This window comes from Natrix helvetica (genome assembly GCF_964273705.1).
Source record: "Natrix helvetica genome assembly, chromosome: 7".
Taxonomy (NCBI): domain Eukaryota; kingdom Metazoa; phylum Chordata; class Lepidosauria; order Squamata; family Natricidae; genus Natrix; species Natrix helvetica.
This window is the reverse complement of record NC_138558.1, coordinates 44,727,343-44,747,578: the sequence shown is the minus strand read 5'-3', so window position 1 is coordinate 44,747,578 and position 20,236 is coordinate 44,727,343. Positions and strand designations below refer to the sequence as shown.

The window sequence follows — 20,236 nt, the reverse complement described above, 5'->3', positions numbered from 1 at the left end:
ATTGACAATATATAATTTTTCAGGTAGTCATAGTGTAAGGCGGTTTGACAAAGCTCTGTGAATGTCTCTGTATTTGCTCCCTTAGCATAGCACGCTACCTTCATTTTCTCTAGACAGCTGGCTTCCTCTTTAGTTCAACACTACCACTATTTTTGGCACCTATTGAAATTGTAAACTTTTTGTGGTTTGGCTTATGGTCGCTTCCCTTTGGATAGAATGTGCAAAATCCACCAGTTTGAGAAGAAGGACTGTCCTGGAGATCTGTGGGACTTTTCATTCTGTCTTCAGATCACAAGGTGTCTCAATAACTTCTGGAAGTAATTTGGATGGAAGCAATTTTAGATAAGTTGAAAATAGTCCATAACCAGTTTGGTTATGTCCAGAATGCTATGCCCAGGACACCATGTATCACTTGCAGAGATTACCTCCATCTTAGGCCAGTTTTTGGGCAAAGTTTTCCAAAAAAGGTTTGGAAAGTTTTAATATGGTTGGGTTGAGGATGAAATATAATATTCTCGAGATCTATGGAATGCCCTGTGCCTAATTGATGAAGTTTGAACATACCTACGTACGTTTGGATTTTATAAGAGTTCAAGGTGTTCAAAATGTTGTGAATGAATGGAAATATGGATTATGGGTACATGTATGCATCATGGCAAGAGAGAGGAGCACACAAGACTTTAGTTTAGTTCAACCCCAGTTTAGTTCCTTATCCTTTTCTATTGTGTCCATAGTAAGTTTGGGATGATTTATGGTTTCTAGGATGTCAATTTCTCCCCTTTGTCCAGTTAGAAATTTAACATTGTTACTTAAAGAAGAACTTGAGTAGATGAAAATACTTACGGTTCCCCCCCACTGTCATGAGCAAACACAGGGCGCTGTGGCTGAAATGAAATGAGTTGAAATGTAGTAAGAGTATGCACTGCAATCAATTAATTTAGCACAGTCTTCCATAATAGTCAGCTCACTAAGTGCTTCAATACATTCCCTGATTTAGGGGCTGCATTAAAAACAGGTTTTCTCAACAGTAAGTAAAATAGAGTTTGAAATATACACACCTATGGGGGAACATGTATTGTACAGGCCTACTTTAGCGCAGACCCATATTTTATTTAGAAAAAAATAGTCTTATTTAGAAAAAAAATCTGCTTAAAAGATGGGGACAAAGAAGAAACCATTTCTCCAAGGACTTTTCCATTGTGAAAGCCTCTTTATCCTTTTCAGCCTAAACCTTGCCATGCCAAAGAAAGCAGATAAGTTTTAGCTTCAGTGCTATCAAACACCATTAGTGTTACAGAGATTACAACAGCATTAAATAAGCAAATGGCAGGGAAAAAAACCCAGCTTCACAACAATTTAAATGCTTTTCATCAACAAGGAGCGGCCATTCCTGATGATTGGTTAGGAGGATAACTTTCTTAGAGAAGTGCCCTCTCAGAGAGATTTTGCTATGCTCCCTGGCCTTGAGAGGTTTTGTGTATTTGTTTAAGGACTCCTTAAAAGGAGAAGAGAACAAAAGAACAACAGCTGTTTATCAAAAATATGTGTGAGTAGGTCCCATCCATTTAGTCATTGATCCAGGGACAACACATTCCTTGAAAAGTTATAGAAAATGGACCCGATCACTCAAAAGTTACGTTAAGGTTATGTATAACATTTAAGATAAAGGTGGAAATTGACGCAAATGTGAATTTATATTTTACGATCCATTTGTTTCTCTTGCCCGATTTATTATTTAAGAGAATAGCCCTTGAGATATATCCTCTCTGAAGTTTCATTATGAATTAAGGTTACATAAGTGTCAATCCTACAAATTATTTCCAAAACTATTTTGGCATAATCAGAATTATGAACTAAATCACTGTTGAAGATATGAGGATTTTAACTCCCAGAATTCCCCAGCCAGCATGGGAGTTGAAGTCCATTCAACTTGTGCATGGAGTGCACAAATACCAAACTAAACCATATACTATACACTTGGTAGCTATTCAAAGTATGAATACATCTTAATAAATTATTGAGTCAAGTTGTGAATCACTCTTTTCCGTATCTAAACTATGCAGACACAGATTGTGCAATTTCTAAAACTACTTCAAACTTGTGCTTACTGCTATAGGACACAGTTTAGCTACTCTTTCAACATTATTGTTTTCATTTGGAAAAAAAGGAATGCTTAGAGAAAAACTAGATTCTGCCCAAATATGTTAATCCAGATATATCAGAGAACATTGTAATCTCCTCTGATTCCCACTCAATAACATGTTCATACATTAACTGAAACTTGTTTTATAAAAGAAAACAGTTTTGATTTGTTATGTTATATAAACTACAATGTATAACAGTGAAAATGCACGAGAACCATTCTTGAATTTTACTTTTTAAAATATGATTAGAAAATACATTGCTAGAGAGAAAAAGAAGGCAGCAGTTATTCTAGGATATTTTTCTATTAGCAGCTGTCTGCAGAAATTAGAAGGCAATTGCAATGTTGTTTCAACATTTCCTGAATGGGAAATGCATGCAATATTATTGCATGCGATTCAGAGCTTGCAGACATCAGAAGTAATTCAAACTCCATTGGTTTTGGAAGGATTCCTTTAAGGATTCCTGAATCTAAGTCTTATGCATTTGCCACGAGGTGCATGCTAGAGCCTAAGAGTTTAACACATTGGTTAAAACATTCTCCATATGCAAATAATAATGCAAACATTAAGTGAGTCAGTCAAACAAGCTTGAAAATAAGTTAATGATCAGAGGCTGTTTACAAAAAATGCATTACATTTTAAACCAATTTAGTACATGCATGGAACTGTCTTGTGCCTATATTTCATGGCTAAAATGCTTATTCTTTTGACACTGTAGCATTCCAAAATGTGCTTTGGAATGCACAGGAGTATGAATGTAGATCTACATGCAACATCTTACAGCAGCTGTGCTTTCTTGTGACTGCATACATGAGAGAACTAAAAGTAATCTCTTGAAAGTTAAAACAGGTTAGATTTATTTATGTTTCATGGATGTCTAAGCCATATAGTTACATAAGAGCTGAGGTGGCGCAGTGGAGAGTGCAGCACTGCAGGCTATTTCAGCCAACTTCAGCTAGCTGCAGTTCAGCAGTTCAAATCTCACTGGCTCAAGGTTGACTCAGCCGTTGAGTCCACCCTTCCGAGGTGGGTAAAATGAGGATCCAGACTGTTGGGGGCAATATGCTGACTGTGTAAAACCACTTAGAGAGAGCTGTAAAAGCACTTTGAAGCAGTATATAAGTGCTATTGCTACATTAACATATATATTTATTTTAGAAAATGCTCAGCTGCATTATGTTTAATCATTATAGGGTACATGAGAATACGTCTGTGACTAGTAAGTATTATTTAAAGCCCCTAAAATCTTTTAATAAGAAAGATCCTGACATTTCTCCATCAATGCTACTGACTGTTTTCAGATGAAAGGTGTTGTGCCTAGTTCTATGATGATGCCTAGAAGAATAAAGGATATTTTATTATAACTGACACAACCTCTTCAGAATGTTTTTCATATTATTCTGATGATTTATTTTCCAGAGAGCTACAAAGAAGGTAGCGCAACCATTGGAGCCCAGGTATATAATGGATAGACATTTGTCTGCATCAGTTACAGAATTTAATCCATGTTCAAGAATTGTTCTATCAAAAGTGCAATGGAGAAGTCAAAAGCAGAGAGCAACAAGTAATCTACGATGGTTAATAGCTATGAATATAATTAAAAAGACTTAAACCTTCATACCAGATGAAGTTGGTGAGGAAGCTCTACTTAATATTAGCTTTACAGATGCATATGTAGTTGTACATCCATTTAGTTGGATATTGTTACAACACTTGGCAGTTTTAAAAATCCATTCACTTCAATCAGCTTCAATCTGGAATTAATTTATAAATTTGAGCCACTATGACCCATTCAAGTCCCAAAGTTTCTTCTCATCCAAGAAATTTCTTCAACACAGTTCTGAAGAAGCGTCTTGGATGGGAAGTGAAACGTCTTCAAAGAAAAAAAACAAGAAAGTCCAGTTGCCCTTTGAAAAGCACCTTTGGGACAACCATGACCTGGATAATTGAGAATCTCCATAGGCAATGACTCATTCAAGTTGTTCATTACCAGAGTTGACACCAACATAACTGAAAGTGTTAGGTTGTTTTATCTAAATGACATTGTTTTCTTCTTCCTAATCCTTTTCATGAGAGTCAAACAAACAAATCTTTCTAGAGAAAACAGAAAATTGGATATATTTAACATTTGACTTTAACACAAAATGTGTAAATTGCACTTTTATCTATAATCACACGTTCATGTTACTAAGGCAAAACTGCAATTTGAGAAAGATGTATGTTTTTAAGCATGTATGCATAGAAAAGCTAATGCAAATGACAACTCTAGGAAAAGCAATGCTATGAGAAAGCATGTTAACCAACCAACCCAATACATGTTGCTATAGCAGCAAAATATTTTGAAAATAGGATCATGCAATTGAAAACAAAAAACAATAACTTAAACTTTATGGAACCCATGAAAGGTACAAAGAGGCTTTCTTATATAGCCACTCTTAACGGTCTCATAAGTAAAACACTTTGAAACAAGAGGAGTTATTTACAAGGGTGGAAGTTTAATACAAATTTGAATGGCTAAAGATGTGCTTTTTAAAAGGATGATTTAATGGACATATCTAATAGCTTTGCTTTATATTTTATCAGTGAACTTGGAAGTCAAGCTCTGGGTACCATGGCTTTCACACTGTTACCATTCAAAACATTTTCAGCAGCAGAACAACAGAAAGAAAGACCATTAGAACCATTTGAACATGTGAATTCAAGATCCTGTAACCAGTTCTAAAGGCTTTATGCTAGGGGGAAACCTGGTAAAACCTAAAAGGCCACTTAGTATCATACCCTATGTGAATAGCTGTGCCCTCTGACAGGTGAGCCACAAGATCTGCTAGTCAAAGCAGGGCTACGAGGAGGCTTGCCGATGACAGAGATCTCTCTTTTTAAATCAGCCTAGAAAAACCATAAACACTAGTCAATTCATCTAAACATCTAGATGGGCAATCCCCTGCGGTTTAATTTCCCTGCAAGCTGGGAAATTAATTCTGTTCATTTCCAAAGCACACAAATGGCATGCAGATCTGTTAACCCACTAGGCCTGAAAACGACTGCTTATAGCTTCTTTTAAAAAGAGAATCCTTAGCGTCCCAAATTCATAAAGCCTAGGCAACTGGATTGCTTTTCAAATATTCCAGGGGTAGTAGATTTGATTAGTTGTGCAGATAACATTGGAGGACAATCTAAGGCCAACCTACTGCTAACACTTCACAGCCAAGAAAAAAAAATTATGTACAAGAAAGATATCAGTAAAAATCTAAGTATGTGCTTTACATATATACATATACATCCTTCAAGCTTATGAAATGTTAAAAGCTAAGAGTGTTGCAGATGTCATATTTTTGTGATCACTGAAAGAAAATTCAAAATACAAGTTGCCTTTGAATTAAAAAAGTATATGTTTGGCAATTTCTTAATGGTACTGCAACAGTTCTTGCATATATTGCTATTAAATGCCGACAACAGGACTTTGGGTATATTAACAGTTGGTCTCTAACTTTACAATGGGCAGTTTTAAAAGTGGATTATTATTTTCACCTTCTACTACTTCGACTATTTTGTCATTTTCATCTATACATTAATCTAGGATTTCTATCTATCTATCTATCTATCTATCTATCTATCTATCTATCTATCTATCATCTATCTATCATCTATCTATCTATCTATCTATCTATCTATCTATCTATCTATCTATCTATCTATCTATCTATCATCTATCTATCTATCTATGAAATACAGTAACATTAATTACTGTAACATTAACATTAACAAGAAGAGACTGTGTGATATTCTTTCCTAAGATGAATAAACCAGGACAAAGTTTATTAATTGTCTCTACCACTTGCTTATGCCTATAAGGCTCCCTAGATCCCTTTCCCATTTATCTCATAAATGTTTCTGACAGTGGGAAGGATTGTATATTGCAATCTTGCTTCTAGGCTAGCATATTGATTCATTTATTGATTTCTGCTGGCAACACCAGTTAGAGAGACAAATCCAAATAATTTTAAGAAATGCACTTGCTATATTATTAAAGAAATGGATTTTGTGCTTAATAATGTCTTCAGAATTTCAGTACCTTCAAAGTCTATACTGGCATTACTGGAAGCTTTAGTATTAATGGGACTTATTAGGTAGAAATCTTGGCCATGAAAGTTGATAATTTGTTAGGTTTTTTAAAATATATATATATTATTTAGTGCATGGCATCTCAACAGGTCATGCAATCACTGATATACAAATCTAGTTTAAATATTGTACAAACACGCACAATTTGCTGATGCTTTATTTTTTACTTGATTTAATAAACTTTGAATGTGATCTTAATAAAATTGAGATAAGAAATTGATTAGAATTGGGAAACATTGCCAGATATTGTGTTCCAAAAATGGACCTGTGATAATCCCAGTCTTATTTCAGTGAATCTTGGATTGGTGCAAGGTAATTTCAATATATTTAAAACATTCATCTAAAACTTGATTGCATGCTTGCAGTATTAAATATTAGTTGCAAAATCCAAAATTTAATAATAGGTTAACCTCCAGGCTTTCCATTTGTCAAGCAGTTGACAAGACGTGCAGTATTTTCATAGTTTGCAGGCATATTACCTTTAATGTGGATGGTTTTTTCTCTTGTCTGTATGAGAGTTTGGAAAGAAGAGGGGGTGAATGGGTAGCAGTGGCCTTGGAAAACGCAGGGAGAGATTCAGGAAAAGATGCTTTGGCTGAATGAAATGGAGAACTAGAAGCAAGGCAGGAAGGAGAGGTAGAAGGTGCTTTCATCTCATGGGAAAGTGATGCTGGCTTAAACATTTAAAGAGAGACAACTGTAATTCTGTGGAACACCAATTACAAAAAGGGAGAGAGAGAAAAAAAACAAAGAAGAATATACACTCCCATCAGTAAAAGGAAAGATGGCCCTACCTGGCCCATCTGCTATGTATGTTGAGAATATTGACTTAGTATAAGAGTGTATGAATCAGATTATCTCTGGAACAAAGGTAGGATCCTCAGGCTAAACTTTCTTGAACAGCAGGTCCCACTCCCTTTTCTTGTGAATACAGTGCTGCAAGTTAGTTTTTCCGGGGAAACAATTCACACCTAAATACACCCTGCAGTGAAGTTATTCAGTTCAGTTTATTGCAGTCGTAGATTAGTACAAGCAGACTGCTCTATGGATGTATTTAAATATAATCTATTTTAGTAGATTATAAAGGTTAAGGTTAAAGTACATTTACTGTATAAAACAACCTAACCAGATCTGTAAGCGGTCCTGGGTGCAGCCTATATTTGCAATTACATTAAAAAAGAAAACCCCAGACCTGCAATACAACTACATCATGCCAACAAAAGCATGATCATGGTTTATGAAAAAAACAGTCTGGAAGACCAATAATTCAAACCAAGAACAGCTCTGTTATTCTTGTTTCTGTTTTCCAAGCAAGGGTCTGGAGTGTATTCAGTCATAAAGATAGGCTGATAAAAAGATCTGCAGAATTTATAGCTTCCTAAATGAAACAAAAGCTACTGCTGGTTTCATAGAAAGCTTCATTTAGACACTGCAAATTATACCAGTTTTTGTGGTATAAAAAAATCACAAGTCACAGTATCTATTCTATGGAATCAAAACACTATTTAAAGAAGAAAAACATCATCTCTCCTACACAAAACTTAGATTCACTGCCAGGAACTTGAAATTTATGTGCCTTTGAGTCAACCCCCCCCCCCTTTCATACACCAATCAGGAGGCAAACTGAGTGACATATTTTCCCAAAGACTTAAATCTGGAGAGCATCATCCTTATTTTTTTCCTGACTGTTCAAGGGACTGCTTGATATTGCTGAGCAGCAGATGTTATGACTGTTTCATCTCCAACATTTAAGGAGCAATTTTTTCCCCAGCTGGATGGAGCATAGCTAGGGTAAAAGATGTGTCCAGGGAAATCTTGGTTATGGCAATCCTATTTAAACCATGGATAAGTCCTATTTCTTATTTAAAATGTTCTCTTCACCTTTTTAATGAGTATGTGGGCAAACATTTTGCTATATCCTAATTAAATTTGCCTAGAAACACCAGGATTATAAACGTGGCTGGGGAATTAGAGAGCCAATTGAGCATTTTCCTCAATTATCCTTAATGGGCCTGGAATAAGCAATATGAACAATGCATCACTCAGCAAACTAATGGAGGCATTTAAGGGAGTTACTGAACTCTTTTTGGCCAGGAAGAGGGCTCATTTAAAAATAATAGGAACCAACATGTTACATAATTTATGTAACATGTAATTGGTTCTTAGTGCAGCATGTTTCTTTTTCTGTTATTTTTTTCTGTATTTATTTATGTATAACTCAAGGTGGCTAAAATACTTTTCTGTATGCCATGATTGCTATTAAAATACGGCTCTTTTTTAAAAATGAAATTAATATATGCCACCACAATAAGATGTTAAATGCATCTTCTGGTTTGATGCAAGAATCCTTCTAGGTACTGCTTGTCATCCTTGGAAAGAGTCAAGCATTGCTGGTAAAAGCCAGAGTTAATAGTAGGTACACTAGTTGTTTTCAAAAAGTTAAGAAGCAATCAGCTCATCTCCAAAAAGAATTGAAGAAGTTGGAGTTGTGTATTAGTATGCTTAAATTGTTCTTGAAAATTGCAATATGTAGTAGGAAAGCCTCATGCCAAAACAAATACACTGAACAAAAACTGGACTAATGATGTAAGTACAATAAAACATTATTGTACTATGTTTAAATACCTCTTTTTTAGTATCTGCTGAACTGTTGCCTTCGAAAGGTATCATAGGCTGTCTCTTATTTGCCACTGGTGACTCTAAATGGACAAGATCTGGCTCCTCCTCTATATGAAGTCTTGCCAATTCTTCAGGCATCTCAGGGGCACGTCTGTAGAAACTTAAATCTTTACTTTTTGACTGCTCCCCTTGAATGATTGACAGCAGCTCCTCACAGAGTTCCTCCTGTTTGCCAATCTCCATTAGTGTTTTGGATAACAGGTCTTCTTTGGAGAGGGCAAGGGTATGGCCTGCTATGTTTTGCATTTCTGGAACAGGGTTTGAGGGGCTTTGCTTTTCCTTGACGTTGGGGATTTCTTTCATCCCTTTGAAATGGTTCCACTCAAGCTTATGTCCATGGTCATGAAAATGGGTTGCTGGAGGAGGTGACATGCATGTAGATGAAGAAAGTGGCATGGGTGAAGATTCAGGGACCACATGGGAGGCCTTTGATGAGGGATCTGGAATAGTATGGCCATGCTTTATTTGAGGATTGACATTATCTGAGAGGTACCCTGTCCTCTCTAAACCTGCTAAAGGTAGAGAGTCAAATTCCTCTAAACCAGAAAGAAAGCTTTTAGGAAAAGGAGGAGGAGGAGGAGGAGGAGGAGGAGGAGGAGGAGGAGGAGGAGGGGAAGGTGTGCTTGAAGATGAAAAGCCAAGAGTCAGTGATAACCATTCATCAGTGATGGCCTGAAGATGTCTTTTATTAGAATCTGGATAAGAAGAGGATCTGTATCTGGGAGGAGGGGGTGGTGCTTTGGAATCCCACTTGAGAAATAAAGGGAAAGAACAGGAATTAAAACAAGGTGAAGGGCTCAAGAAGAATGCTTTTTTTTAAAAAAAACACCATCCTGTTAACTCCTCTTTATAGGATATTACTTACTGAGCATACATTTCTGAATTCATTAGCGTATCAACCAGGCATCAGAAAGCATATCTGGAAAGTGAAACTGTCAGGTTCTTGAAGTCTGACATTTAGTTCAGACATCAAATAGATTTGAATAACCACGTTGCTCTCGTGGTAGCCAGTGACTAATGGCTCAGATGTGATTACCCGAATTTTGCTTTCTGCAGCCTTATTGTTTTGATAGGGGAGTGGTTCTGCATAGCACAGAAATATGCAATCCAGGTTGCGATAGTTTGAGATTAATCAAAACTAATCCCAGGTGCTGCAAGTGTGTAAGTTCTTTACCAACTGATAAAAGAACCTTGCAATAACAGATTCAAGAAAATTGTACATTGTGTTTATATTCCCTGCAGCTACACAATCTATTTTTTTTAAGTTTAAAAATAATAGCACTTCACACATTACTACATTTCTTTTAAAGGTACATAGGATCCAACTGCTTGTTAGTGCATCTAATAGAAAATTATTTTAAACTCAAAACTGTTTTGAAAAAAACCATTATTGGTTGAATAATACGGTTAAGCTGAAATATTGATTGAAGATTTCTTCTGGTAAAATAAAGGTCCTTTTGTAAGCATGGAAGAGCTGGGATTCATACGTATATTGCATCAGTAGATATCCATTGCTTCAATAAATACTGAAAATGTAGTTTTTGTTATTAATTTTACAAGTTAAATCCTCATTTGAAATAAAAACGTTTGAAATTTGTCTTACAAAGGATGATAGCAACATTTGTATTATATATAGAAATTAGGTACCAGGGAGAACATGGATACTTTTAATTAATTATCTGGGAAATCTAAAGTTATGATTTAGTCCTTAAAATAGAATTTAAATAATATAGAATGGATCTCAGCTGTCATTGAGAAACACAAACAGAAGAAATACTTTCGTAAATGTTAAAAATAGTCTTATGAACATGGTGTTAATTAGCACTAATTTTAAGTCACATAGATTTAATATGAACAATGAGAGTCAAGGTTCCATTTCTGCAAACAGGCACAAAAAGCTGAACAAAATTTGAAAAATAGAAAAATTATCCTCTTTTGTGTTTAGCCATTTTAAATAGAAAGAATATACATATTTTAACTAGAAAGAACAATTTTAAATAGAAATCTTCAGCCCACAATTGCTACTAGATATAAAATTATTAAATTACATAATATGCTATGCATACAATTTTAGCACATTTAAATATTGTACTATAAAGTAATTATCTGTTTTATACATTGTGTCCATCTCTAGCATTGTGGATAATGTTTGTTTAGTAAGAAGTGTAGGTCAGAGATAGGGAAAATAGAAGAGCTACATTATGTTTCCATGAAGATTTGAAATCAAACAGTATTACATTCATTATTGGGTATCAATAGGCAACTATACACTAACTTCCTTAGTGCCAATTAAAATATGATGGGTTGCTGTTGAACCCCAATACTAGAAAGATCCATGAACAAAACTATATGTTGTATTTGCATCATTTAAATTACCACGTTTCTGCAAGAATGAAAGTATTTTGCATTAGTTACTATTACAATGCCAATTCTAGCTTGAATTACACCTGTTTACTGAGAAATTTTATGAAAGTGAGAGCTAGTGTTGGAAAATTGCATAGTTGCGCCAGAAATTTCTCAATTCTTCCCTCCTTTCACAACTCAAGCATGAAAATATCTGCTGAAAATCCATGGCTTAATGGCTTTTCCTTGAAGAATCCTAAAGCAATTATAATCCACGTTAATTATTATTATTTCCTTTCTTTGTCACATTATTATTTTCTTTCTTTGTCACTGAAAACTATTTGCTTCTCATCCACGCTGAACAATGATAAAAGATACAGGTGCCCTATGTACATGAAACATGTAAAACATGTTTATGCAGTAATTTATAATGGAATGCTACTTGCTGCAGGTTGTTGGCTGGTGGCCTTATTTAAGCTGCTAAATCCTCTTTTAGAGAAAAATAAACAGGAAGATATCCTGCCTGGGCACTATAGCCTTTTTACATGACATATTCCCAACATTGAGATTCATCACAATTTTGACTCTGATGAACAACCTGATACACTGTAGTCCCTGAGCACTATATAGCTCCCTTTTCTGGGCTTCCTCATGGCTTCCTTTGAGGAAGTGGAAAGAGTGCTCTTTCGTTTGATCTCAGACACATGAGCTCTATGCCCTTCCTAGCTGGGTGTATGATGATAGGACTGGGTATGATGACCTGGTTGTGGGAGATTGTCTATGCTTCTCCTTAATAGATCCTCCCTGGATTCAGAAGTGTTTGACAACTATTGTCTAGTCTTTGTAGCTTTTCCTTCTGGTAATGATGTAAAGAGACATTGGGATTCAGCCAGAGACAATCTAGTGGATTATATGAAACTTTTTCAATTATTTACACATGGGCATGGGATGGAGAAAACAGCTTTTGTAGTTGGATGGAATTTCTCAGGATCTTGATGTAGGAAGAGTGATCCATACATCTTACTTAACTTCCCAGTAGCTTTTGCTATTATCATGCATGATACCCTGCACTGCAAGTTTTGGTGATCAGAGGCTCTTTTCTGCAATATTTGCATCCCTCAATGGACAATTGCCATCAATGCAGTGGATAAGGCAAGGTTGTCTTATATACTTCCCCCTTTTGGGGTGCTGCAAGGCCAGTCCTTCCCTCTTCCTTTCAAATAAAACTGCTGGGAAAGGTTATTTGGCTGTTGGGAAGTGATATGAACAGGCCGATGATACTTAGCTTTATACTGCTATTGCAGGCCCAGCTGAAGTTACTACTGAAATCTCATTCAAATATCTGGAGACTGATGGGATATGGACGGGACAAAACACGTTAAAGCTGAGCCATAATAAGATGGCATTACTGGCTGTTCATCACAATTCTAGCTAGTGAGCAGTTATGAGAAGGCCTGGCTGTTCATGCCATAATCACCATGCAAATGGAGTGCAAGGTGCTCTCTACCTGGAGCTTCTTTTAAAACGCCTCAAAAACTGCAGCAAGTGAAAAATGTAATGTGTAATTGGAATACCCAATACGATAAATAATATAGTTCTTTTCAGGATACTTCATAGTATTTACTCCACTACTATAGTGGAATTGAAAGAACTAGTTCTGATTTGTAAATCCCTATACAGCTTGGCATCCTTGTACTTTAAGTATTGCCTAGTATTGCTGGCTGGGGAATTCTAGAAGTTCACAAATTTTCAAGATGCCAAGATTGGATACCTCTTCTCTGGAGGTTAATTGGTCCTGGTCTGCTATGGTCTTTTAGCACTTCCACGGGGCCTTTAGGGAATGGCTATTAGCCATATTTATTCAGATATTATATATTTACTTATTTTGAAAATAAAATTATATGGCCTTTATGGACAACAGTTAGGTAGTTAATAAAGAATATACAAATAATAAAAACACAATTAAAATTTGTTACATATCGCCAATGTCATAATAGTATGCTCTCAAGCAAGCAAACAAACAAACAAGCAACCCCCTCATATTTTTTAAGTGGTGGCCTCACTTCCCATCCTAGCCCAATTCAACTCCTGAGGGTAAGAGCAAATTTTTAGGGTCCCTGGAAGCTTAGATGTTAGGGACCCTCCGCATCTGAGGGGTGTTGGTGCTACTATGGAAAAGGCTTGCTTCCTAGGTCCCAACAGATTATAATATTTAATGGAGAGACCTGGAGAGATCCCATCCTATCCGGTCTAGATGGGTGAGTAGATATCTTAAGGAAGTATTAGTCTTTCAAATAACCTGGCTCCATGTCATCAAAGACTTTAAATGTAATAATCAACAGCTCAGATTGGTCTTGGAAATAAACTATAAGCCAGAGCAGTTCATACACCATCAATGTAGCACAGACAAAAATTCAGGCTGCACCCAGAACTGCACGTAACACAACATTCTGGACCAGTTGAAGTTTCTGGGTGGACATCAAGGGCAGCTCCTTGTAAAGTGCATTGTAGTACTCCAAATGGGAAGTGTTTAGGGCAGGAATGACTCATATGTAGGGACTTCTGGTCCAGGAATTGGTGTCATTGGTTCACAAGTGTGATTGGTGCAAAGCCTGCAACCTGTGCACCAACTCTTATTTATTATTAGACATATTGATTTGTTCTTGTGGTGTATTGTATTGTGTTACTTTTAATTACTATGTCAAATGTTATTCTGTTCAGTACATTGTCATAAATTATGTGATGTAGATTTGGAGACACCTACATCTGGTGAATAAATTGCAATAAATAATATGTATTCAAAATTACCATATCAAAATTACAATAGTTAATGGTCCTTTAAAGAACTGGTTTAAGATAAATGGTTTCCACCATTAATTCCACTGTTAATTCATCTACGATAGATGTATGTGTGTGTACATTATGTGTGTGTTTGGTGGTAAGAAATTGGCTCAGGTTCATAAAGCTAAAAAGAGTAGGTGTGCCATTTGCATTGTGCAAATAGTGCAGAAGGTCATTGAATAAAGTAATTCTGTATGAAACAGTATTAAACTGGACTTCCATATACTTTTCATGAGCTTAAACTCTGCAATCACATTATTTTAAATATAAAATTCCAAAAATATAAACACCATAAAAAATCAAGGCAAGCTAAGAGCGGAAAAACAGTTCAATCTTCACTACCAAATGAAATTGGATAATTCATTCTTATTATAATTTTATAATTGAAATCAATAAGTACTAATATTTATTTATAACCAAGATTTGTGCATAGGATGAGACTCTAAAGATGGTACGGAGAACAAAACATTTCTCACCTTAGCTGAATGGTGGATTTTGTCACTTGAGTAACTCTGGGGTATTGGAGGAACAGGATATTCATTTTCTCCTCTGGCCATGCTCTTTTTGACTTCTACATAGGATACTGGGAAGATTCCTTGCTTATTTGTTCCCGGTAGCTTGCCTTCATACCAGTTTTGATCAACCCGTCTAAGAAGAATGACTTTGTCTCCCTGAAAGGCAACACCCAATAGATGAAAAATTGTTGTCCCATCATGAATGCATACAATATAAAGCAATGGAATACAAATTCCTTAACTTTGATGGAATATTAATGAAAGTGAATAGTTAAGAATAGCCAAGAAGTCCAAGGTCAACATATAGTTCCCATACAGGTTCAGGCCTTAAAGTAACTTGGGACACCATTCATAGAATCAGTGCCTGTCTAAATGAGTTTTTCAATGGAAAGAATTGTGTGGCTGCTAGTACATGCCATGACCTTAATCTTCCAGGTAAGAATGGAAATTCCTCTTCCAGTGAAACTGTAGTGAGGCAAACATAGAAAGCTACAATAATTGTCTAATGCTAGTCCTACCTAGTGAAAATATATGGGAAAGGAGGGTTCAAAAGTTGCATTTGTTTTTCAAAATGTTTGTGCTGACCAAGGAAATTTACCAAGAGTTTTCTTCCTTTGTAGCACTTTGTCCAAGAAATCTCTTTATTGACCTTTGAAAGATCCCCCTTATCACAGACCTCTGCAAGAGAGATTTTTACATGATAACACGGTAGTTCAGGTTACGAGGGAGAGGCCTCTTTTGAAGACCCACCTGGGTAGGCACAGAGCATAATAAAAATAAAGAGATTTCTGTTAGCTCTAGGAGAGAGAAATATCTTTGTAAAGACCTCATTCTGTTGACAATGTATGGGCCCCTTTAAAAAGAACTGTTTTAAAAGGAAAGTACAAAGAGTTTTCTTGATCTCATGTTATAAAGTAAGAACTGGCATTTTTTTTCTGTGGATCTTTAAAATAAAATACAGACAGTCCTTGCTTAATGACCCTAATTGGAACCAGAAACTGCATTGTTAAATGAAGCAGCAAGTAAGCAAAACATCACATGGCCAACTCACTTAGCAATGGCAGTTCCAGTTCCATTCATTAAGTGAATCATTTAAGGTAATTAAGCAAGACATCATGTGACTGCAACTTGTCATCTCTTGCCAGCTTCCCCATTGACTTTGTTTGTCAGAAGTCAGCTGAGAAGGTCCCAAATGGCAATCATGTGACTGCAGGAATGCTGCAACAATTATTGGTGTGAAGATTGGTTGTAAATAACTTTTTTCAATGCTGACAGCACTTTGAATAGGTGCTTAACAAATGGTTGTTAAGCAAAGAACCACCTGTATGTAAGAAGACCCTTAAAAATACTGGGCCAGAAAATGGCCTTCTCAAAGTGGATTGTAGGATACAGCAAAATTTGATATTGTATATACTGTATGTATAAAGAAATAAGCTTTAATTCTTTCCTCCAGATAAGAGTTTTGAGTCAGATTTATAGCCTAGCATCTGGTATTTGCACTGAAGGGAAACTTCAGTCCCAAATATCTTCAAATAGTATATAGGTAATCTTTGTTTTAGCGAATGCCTCAAACAATGACTGTTCAAACTCATAACAGTGGTGAAAACAATAACTTTGTAACCAATCCTAACATTAATGACTTCATCGGTCTGTAAAGCAAAATAACGTTACAGATCATAAGCGTAGCCGCCGTTTCACTTAGCAACTGCTTCGCTTAACATCCAAGTTGCCAGTCTCAATTGTAAAGAAGGTAAAGAAGGACTTCCTATATTGTACAGCACTTTTTATTTGCATTGCTGAAGGGCGGGCCAGGAGTTGAAAGAAAGAGAGGGAAAGAAGGTTAGTACCAATGTAGGGGAAAAAAAGAGCTTAACTGAAAGAAAAAATGGGCAGCAGAAAGATGTAGTAGCCATGTTACAGTCACAATATAAAGATAAAGGTTCCCCTTGCACATATGTACTAGTCTTTCCCGACTCTAGGGGGCGGTGCTCATCTCTGTTTCAAAGCCGAAGAGCCAGCACTGTCCAAAGACATCTCCGTGGTCATGTGGCCAGCCAAAGGCGCACGGATTGCTGTTACCTTCCCATCAAAGGTACCTATTTTTCTACTTGCATTTTTACATGCTTTCGAACTGCTAGGTTGGCAGAAGCTGGGAGAAGTAATGAGAACTCACTCTGTTACGTGGCACTAGGGATTCGAACCGCCGAAATGCCGACCTTTCTGATCGACAAGCTCAGCGTCTTAGCCATTGAGTCACCGTGTCCCTTCACAGTCATAATATAGCCCGGGGTAATACTGTACATACTTGAATGAATAAGCCCCTTTACAGGGAATCTTTGTCAAACTTGATGTAACACCCAATTTTAGCAAGTACCTTTCTCAATGAAAGTTCCACATTTGTATCTGCATTGAAATTATATTTTGCAATAGCTTCTCCAATCTCGGCCACATGTGCTGGAGGTGGTGGTCTTGCTGGCTGTGCTTTTTCTGGGGGAATAAGTTTCTGAAGAGAGAATAGTGGTTATTTTAATCAACCTTTTCAAACTGGGTATCTATTTGTAAAACTCATAGGTAACAGATAGCTAACCTCAACGTAAGAAATAGGAAAAATCCCAACTCTTCCGTAATGTTCGCCCTCATACCAGTTTTGATCCACTTTCCTGAGGATATAGATAGTGTCTCCTTTCTTAAAGGGCAGCTCTCTGTAACAAACATGTATACACAGTGATACAGATTTGACATCCTGGTAACTATATCTTGAATTGAATATTAATTATTTATCATTTTAAATAACAAAAAAAAAGAACCAGATCTAGCAGCTAGAAATTATATTTTGTAATAAGGTCAACCATAAACACAAAAGCTTACTTCTTTTTGAATACTTTACCGATTTAATGTTGATTAATACCTTGAATATAAAATAAACTGTGCTTTATTTCATAAAGGAAACTAGCATTGTCTTTTTGTAAAAATATATTTACTGCTTTATATATAAAATGAAATGTAGAACTGCTTTGGTTCTTTACAGAAATAACACCTAGATATCTTTGTTTTTCTTAAGCATGGTTTTACATTCTATCTTCTATCTGCACTCAGCTATGTTAATTCAGATATTGCTTGACAATAATTAAGAATAAACACATACATACCTGTAGGTGTTATTTCTATTTAGGACCAAGGATTTTTTTCCTCTGTGTCAGTTCCCTAATTCTTTTTTTGATACTGCTACCAGTGTTAAAAGACAACCAGAGATGCAAACAAATTGGCAGAAGAAATGGTTTCTTAGAAAGAAAACTCAACCCAACGTGACCTCCTAAAGCAATGGATCTTTCCCATTGACCTTGCTTGTCAGAAAGTCACAAAAAGTGATCATATGACCTCAGGACGCTGCAGCAGTCATAAATATGAGTCAGTTGCCAAGTGTCTGAATTTTGATGATATGACATGGGGATGCTGCAACAGTCGTAAGTGTGAAAAATGGTCACAAGTCACTTTTTTCAATGCTGTTGTAACTTTGAATGGTCACTAAATGAACCATTGTAAGTCAAGGACTATCTGTAGAATAGGAGAGGAAAATAGGACTGGCCCACTTAGGATGCCTGTTGTACAAATTCATCTTGCCAATTGTATCAGTTTCTGCTTTGATTGCTCATGCTCATTCATGCCTTAATCACTCTTATCAGGATTTTTGCAACATTAGGAGGGTATTATTGAAGTTCACTTAAAAATTACAGCTGGTTCAGAATGTATTAGCATAAGTGGCACGTGAAACCCTATTTTTCCTTCCCATCTAAAATTTAGATCGTCCTGACTTTGCCAGCTTTAAGAAAGACTGGACCTCTATGAACTTTGGCAGGTTTAAAGGGATTATTTTTCTTATAACAGTATGGAAACCCAATCTAAATGCAATTGTGTCTATTTTAAGGCTGATAAAATAGCATAAAGAGCATAATAAAAACTTTATTGGTGAGAATGTTCAGAAGTGAAAGTAAATCAGCACTGCATATTCAAATCATACATTGACAACATGTACATTTTTATTTCACTGCAAAATTATTCCCTGTATAGTAAATAAGACAAAAGAAAACAAATTCAAAAACCATTCTTTTAAGTATGCATTGTTTTATTATGCATTAAATATTGCTAAACACTTTATGGGGATGAGTCATACATTAGTTAAATATTGTGTCTACTACTTCTTAAATTACTGAATATCTGAATATTGCAGAATGCTTAAATAGTAAAAAAAAATAGTTTAACTACATAAGAATAGAGACTCATTTGTATCAATTGTAACATTATTGCACATATTCTTTTCTATCTGTAAACATTTAAGATTCATTATGATTCTTTGGGTAAAAGAAAAGGGACTAATACTTACTTAGAAGTTTGAGCCTTAAAGTCGTATACTGCTCTAGCTGGCAGTCTCTGTAATAGAAGGAAATAAATTAATATAAATAACATGTATTTAAAAGAATACATAAAATGTATCGAATATAATACCCCTCTGGCGTAGCAAAATGCTTCATGTGATGCCTGTGCTTGCATTTTAGATACCTGTTTCAGGTATGGCTCTACTTCATGATACCTCTATGTAATCCTAAATAACCTGTTTTCATGGTAGCAGGGGAGTACTACCCAGCTATCAGCAGTATTTACTGATTAATAGTTGATCTCAATTTTCTGGTACATGTTATATGCAAAATGAAACTACTTTAGGATACCCTTCACAGGATATAGTTTTAATATAACCATAATGAAACTAAACACATTGCACAAAAATATTAATGCAACTCTATATGCTTCCAGGTTGCATTTGTATTTCAAATATTGTTAGAATATTGAGTTTATTTTGTAAAAGGAAGTATTCACTATTGCTACTTTCCCAGGAGAAGGACCAGAAATTCATGGAGAAGGCCTGAGATTCATGAACTCAAACTTTTTTCCTTCTTTTAGATCAGTGTTTCTCAACCTTGGCGACTTTTAAGTCCTGTGGACTTCAACTCCCAGAATTTCCCAGTGCTAGGGAATTCTGGGAGTTGAAGTCCACAGGACTTAAAGTTGCCAAGGTTAAGAAATGCTGTTCTAGATAGTAGAGGCCCAAGGAAGAGCATCAACAAAGGGAAACGGGATTAGTATCCTAGAAAGAAGACATTTATTTAGCCCAGTTGCAATTGCAATTTAATCTCTTTTCTGAACATTGTGTAACTCATGGCAGGCCCACAAATATACTGACATTTATTGCTTGTTAAACAGATGTTGCAATTTTGGTTGTTGCTTCTTTTATCTAGAGTTCCAATGCATACTTCTTCTGCCCTCCAATCCTCACAAAGGAATTTGAAAACTATCTGCAATTATCTTTACTTTTCCTGACCTCAAAATGCAGAAGATGTATACAGATCATCATAAACCAGTCTAATCAAATGTAAAAAAAGGCAAAGAGACTGAAGTCAACCCAAGACTTCCTGACTATCTTGTCACCATTCCTTTGTTCCTCCTCAAAGCCCTGTGAGATGAAAATACAAGCAGCTTGGAAATTTAGATCATTTGTCCCAACAACTGTGATCTTAGCTGCATGAAACTATAATGGAG

General features: G+C 35.9%; 1 protein-coding gene across 1 annotated transcript in view; it reads right to left on the bottom strand.

Moving 5' to 3' along the window:
* Nucleotides 1–20,236, bottom strand: part of SORBS2 (sorbin and SH3 domain containing 2) — a 201,500-nt gene that overhangs the window by 8,320 nt on the left and 172,944 nt on the right. The window contains exons 21-28 of the mRNA XM_081959704.1: nucleotides 19,026–19,072; nucleotides 17,232–17,346; nucleotides 17,019–17,147; nucleotides 14,606–14,800; nucleotides 8,892–9,695; nucleotides 6,746–6,940; nucleotides 4,923–5,030; nucleotides 844–884 (exon numbers count right to left, since the gene is read on the bottom strand). Of these exons, the coding sequence (XP_081815830.1) occupies nucleotides 844–884; nucleotides 4,923–5,030; nucleotides 6,746–6,940; nucleotides 8,892–9,695; nucleotides 14,606–14,800; nucleotides 17,019–17,147; nucleotides 17,232–17,346; nucleotides 19,026–19,072 (1,634 nt within the window). The remainder of the gene's footprint in view (nucleotides 1–843; nucleotides 885–4,922; nucleotides 5,031–6,745; nucleotides 6,941–8,891; nucleotides 9,696–14,605; nucleotides 14,801–17,018; nucleotides 17,148–17,231; nucleotides 17,347–19,025; nucleotides 19,073–20,236) is intronic.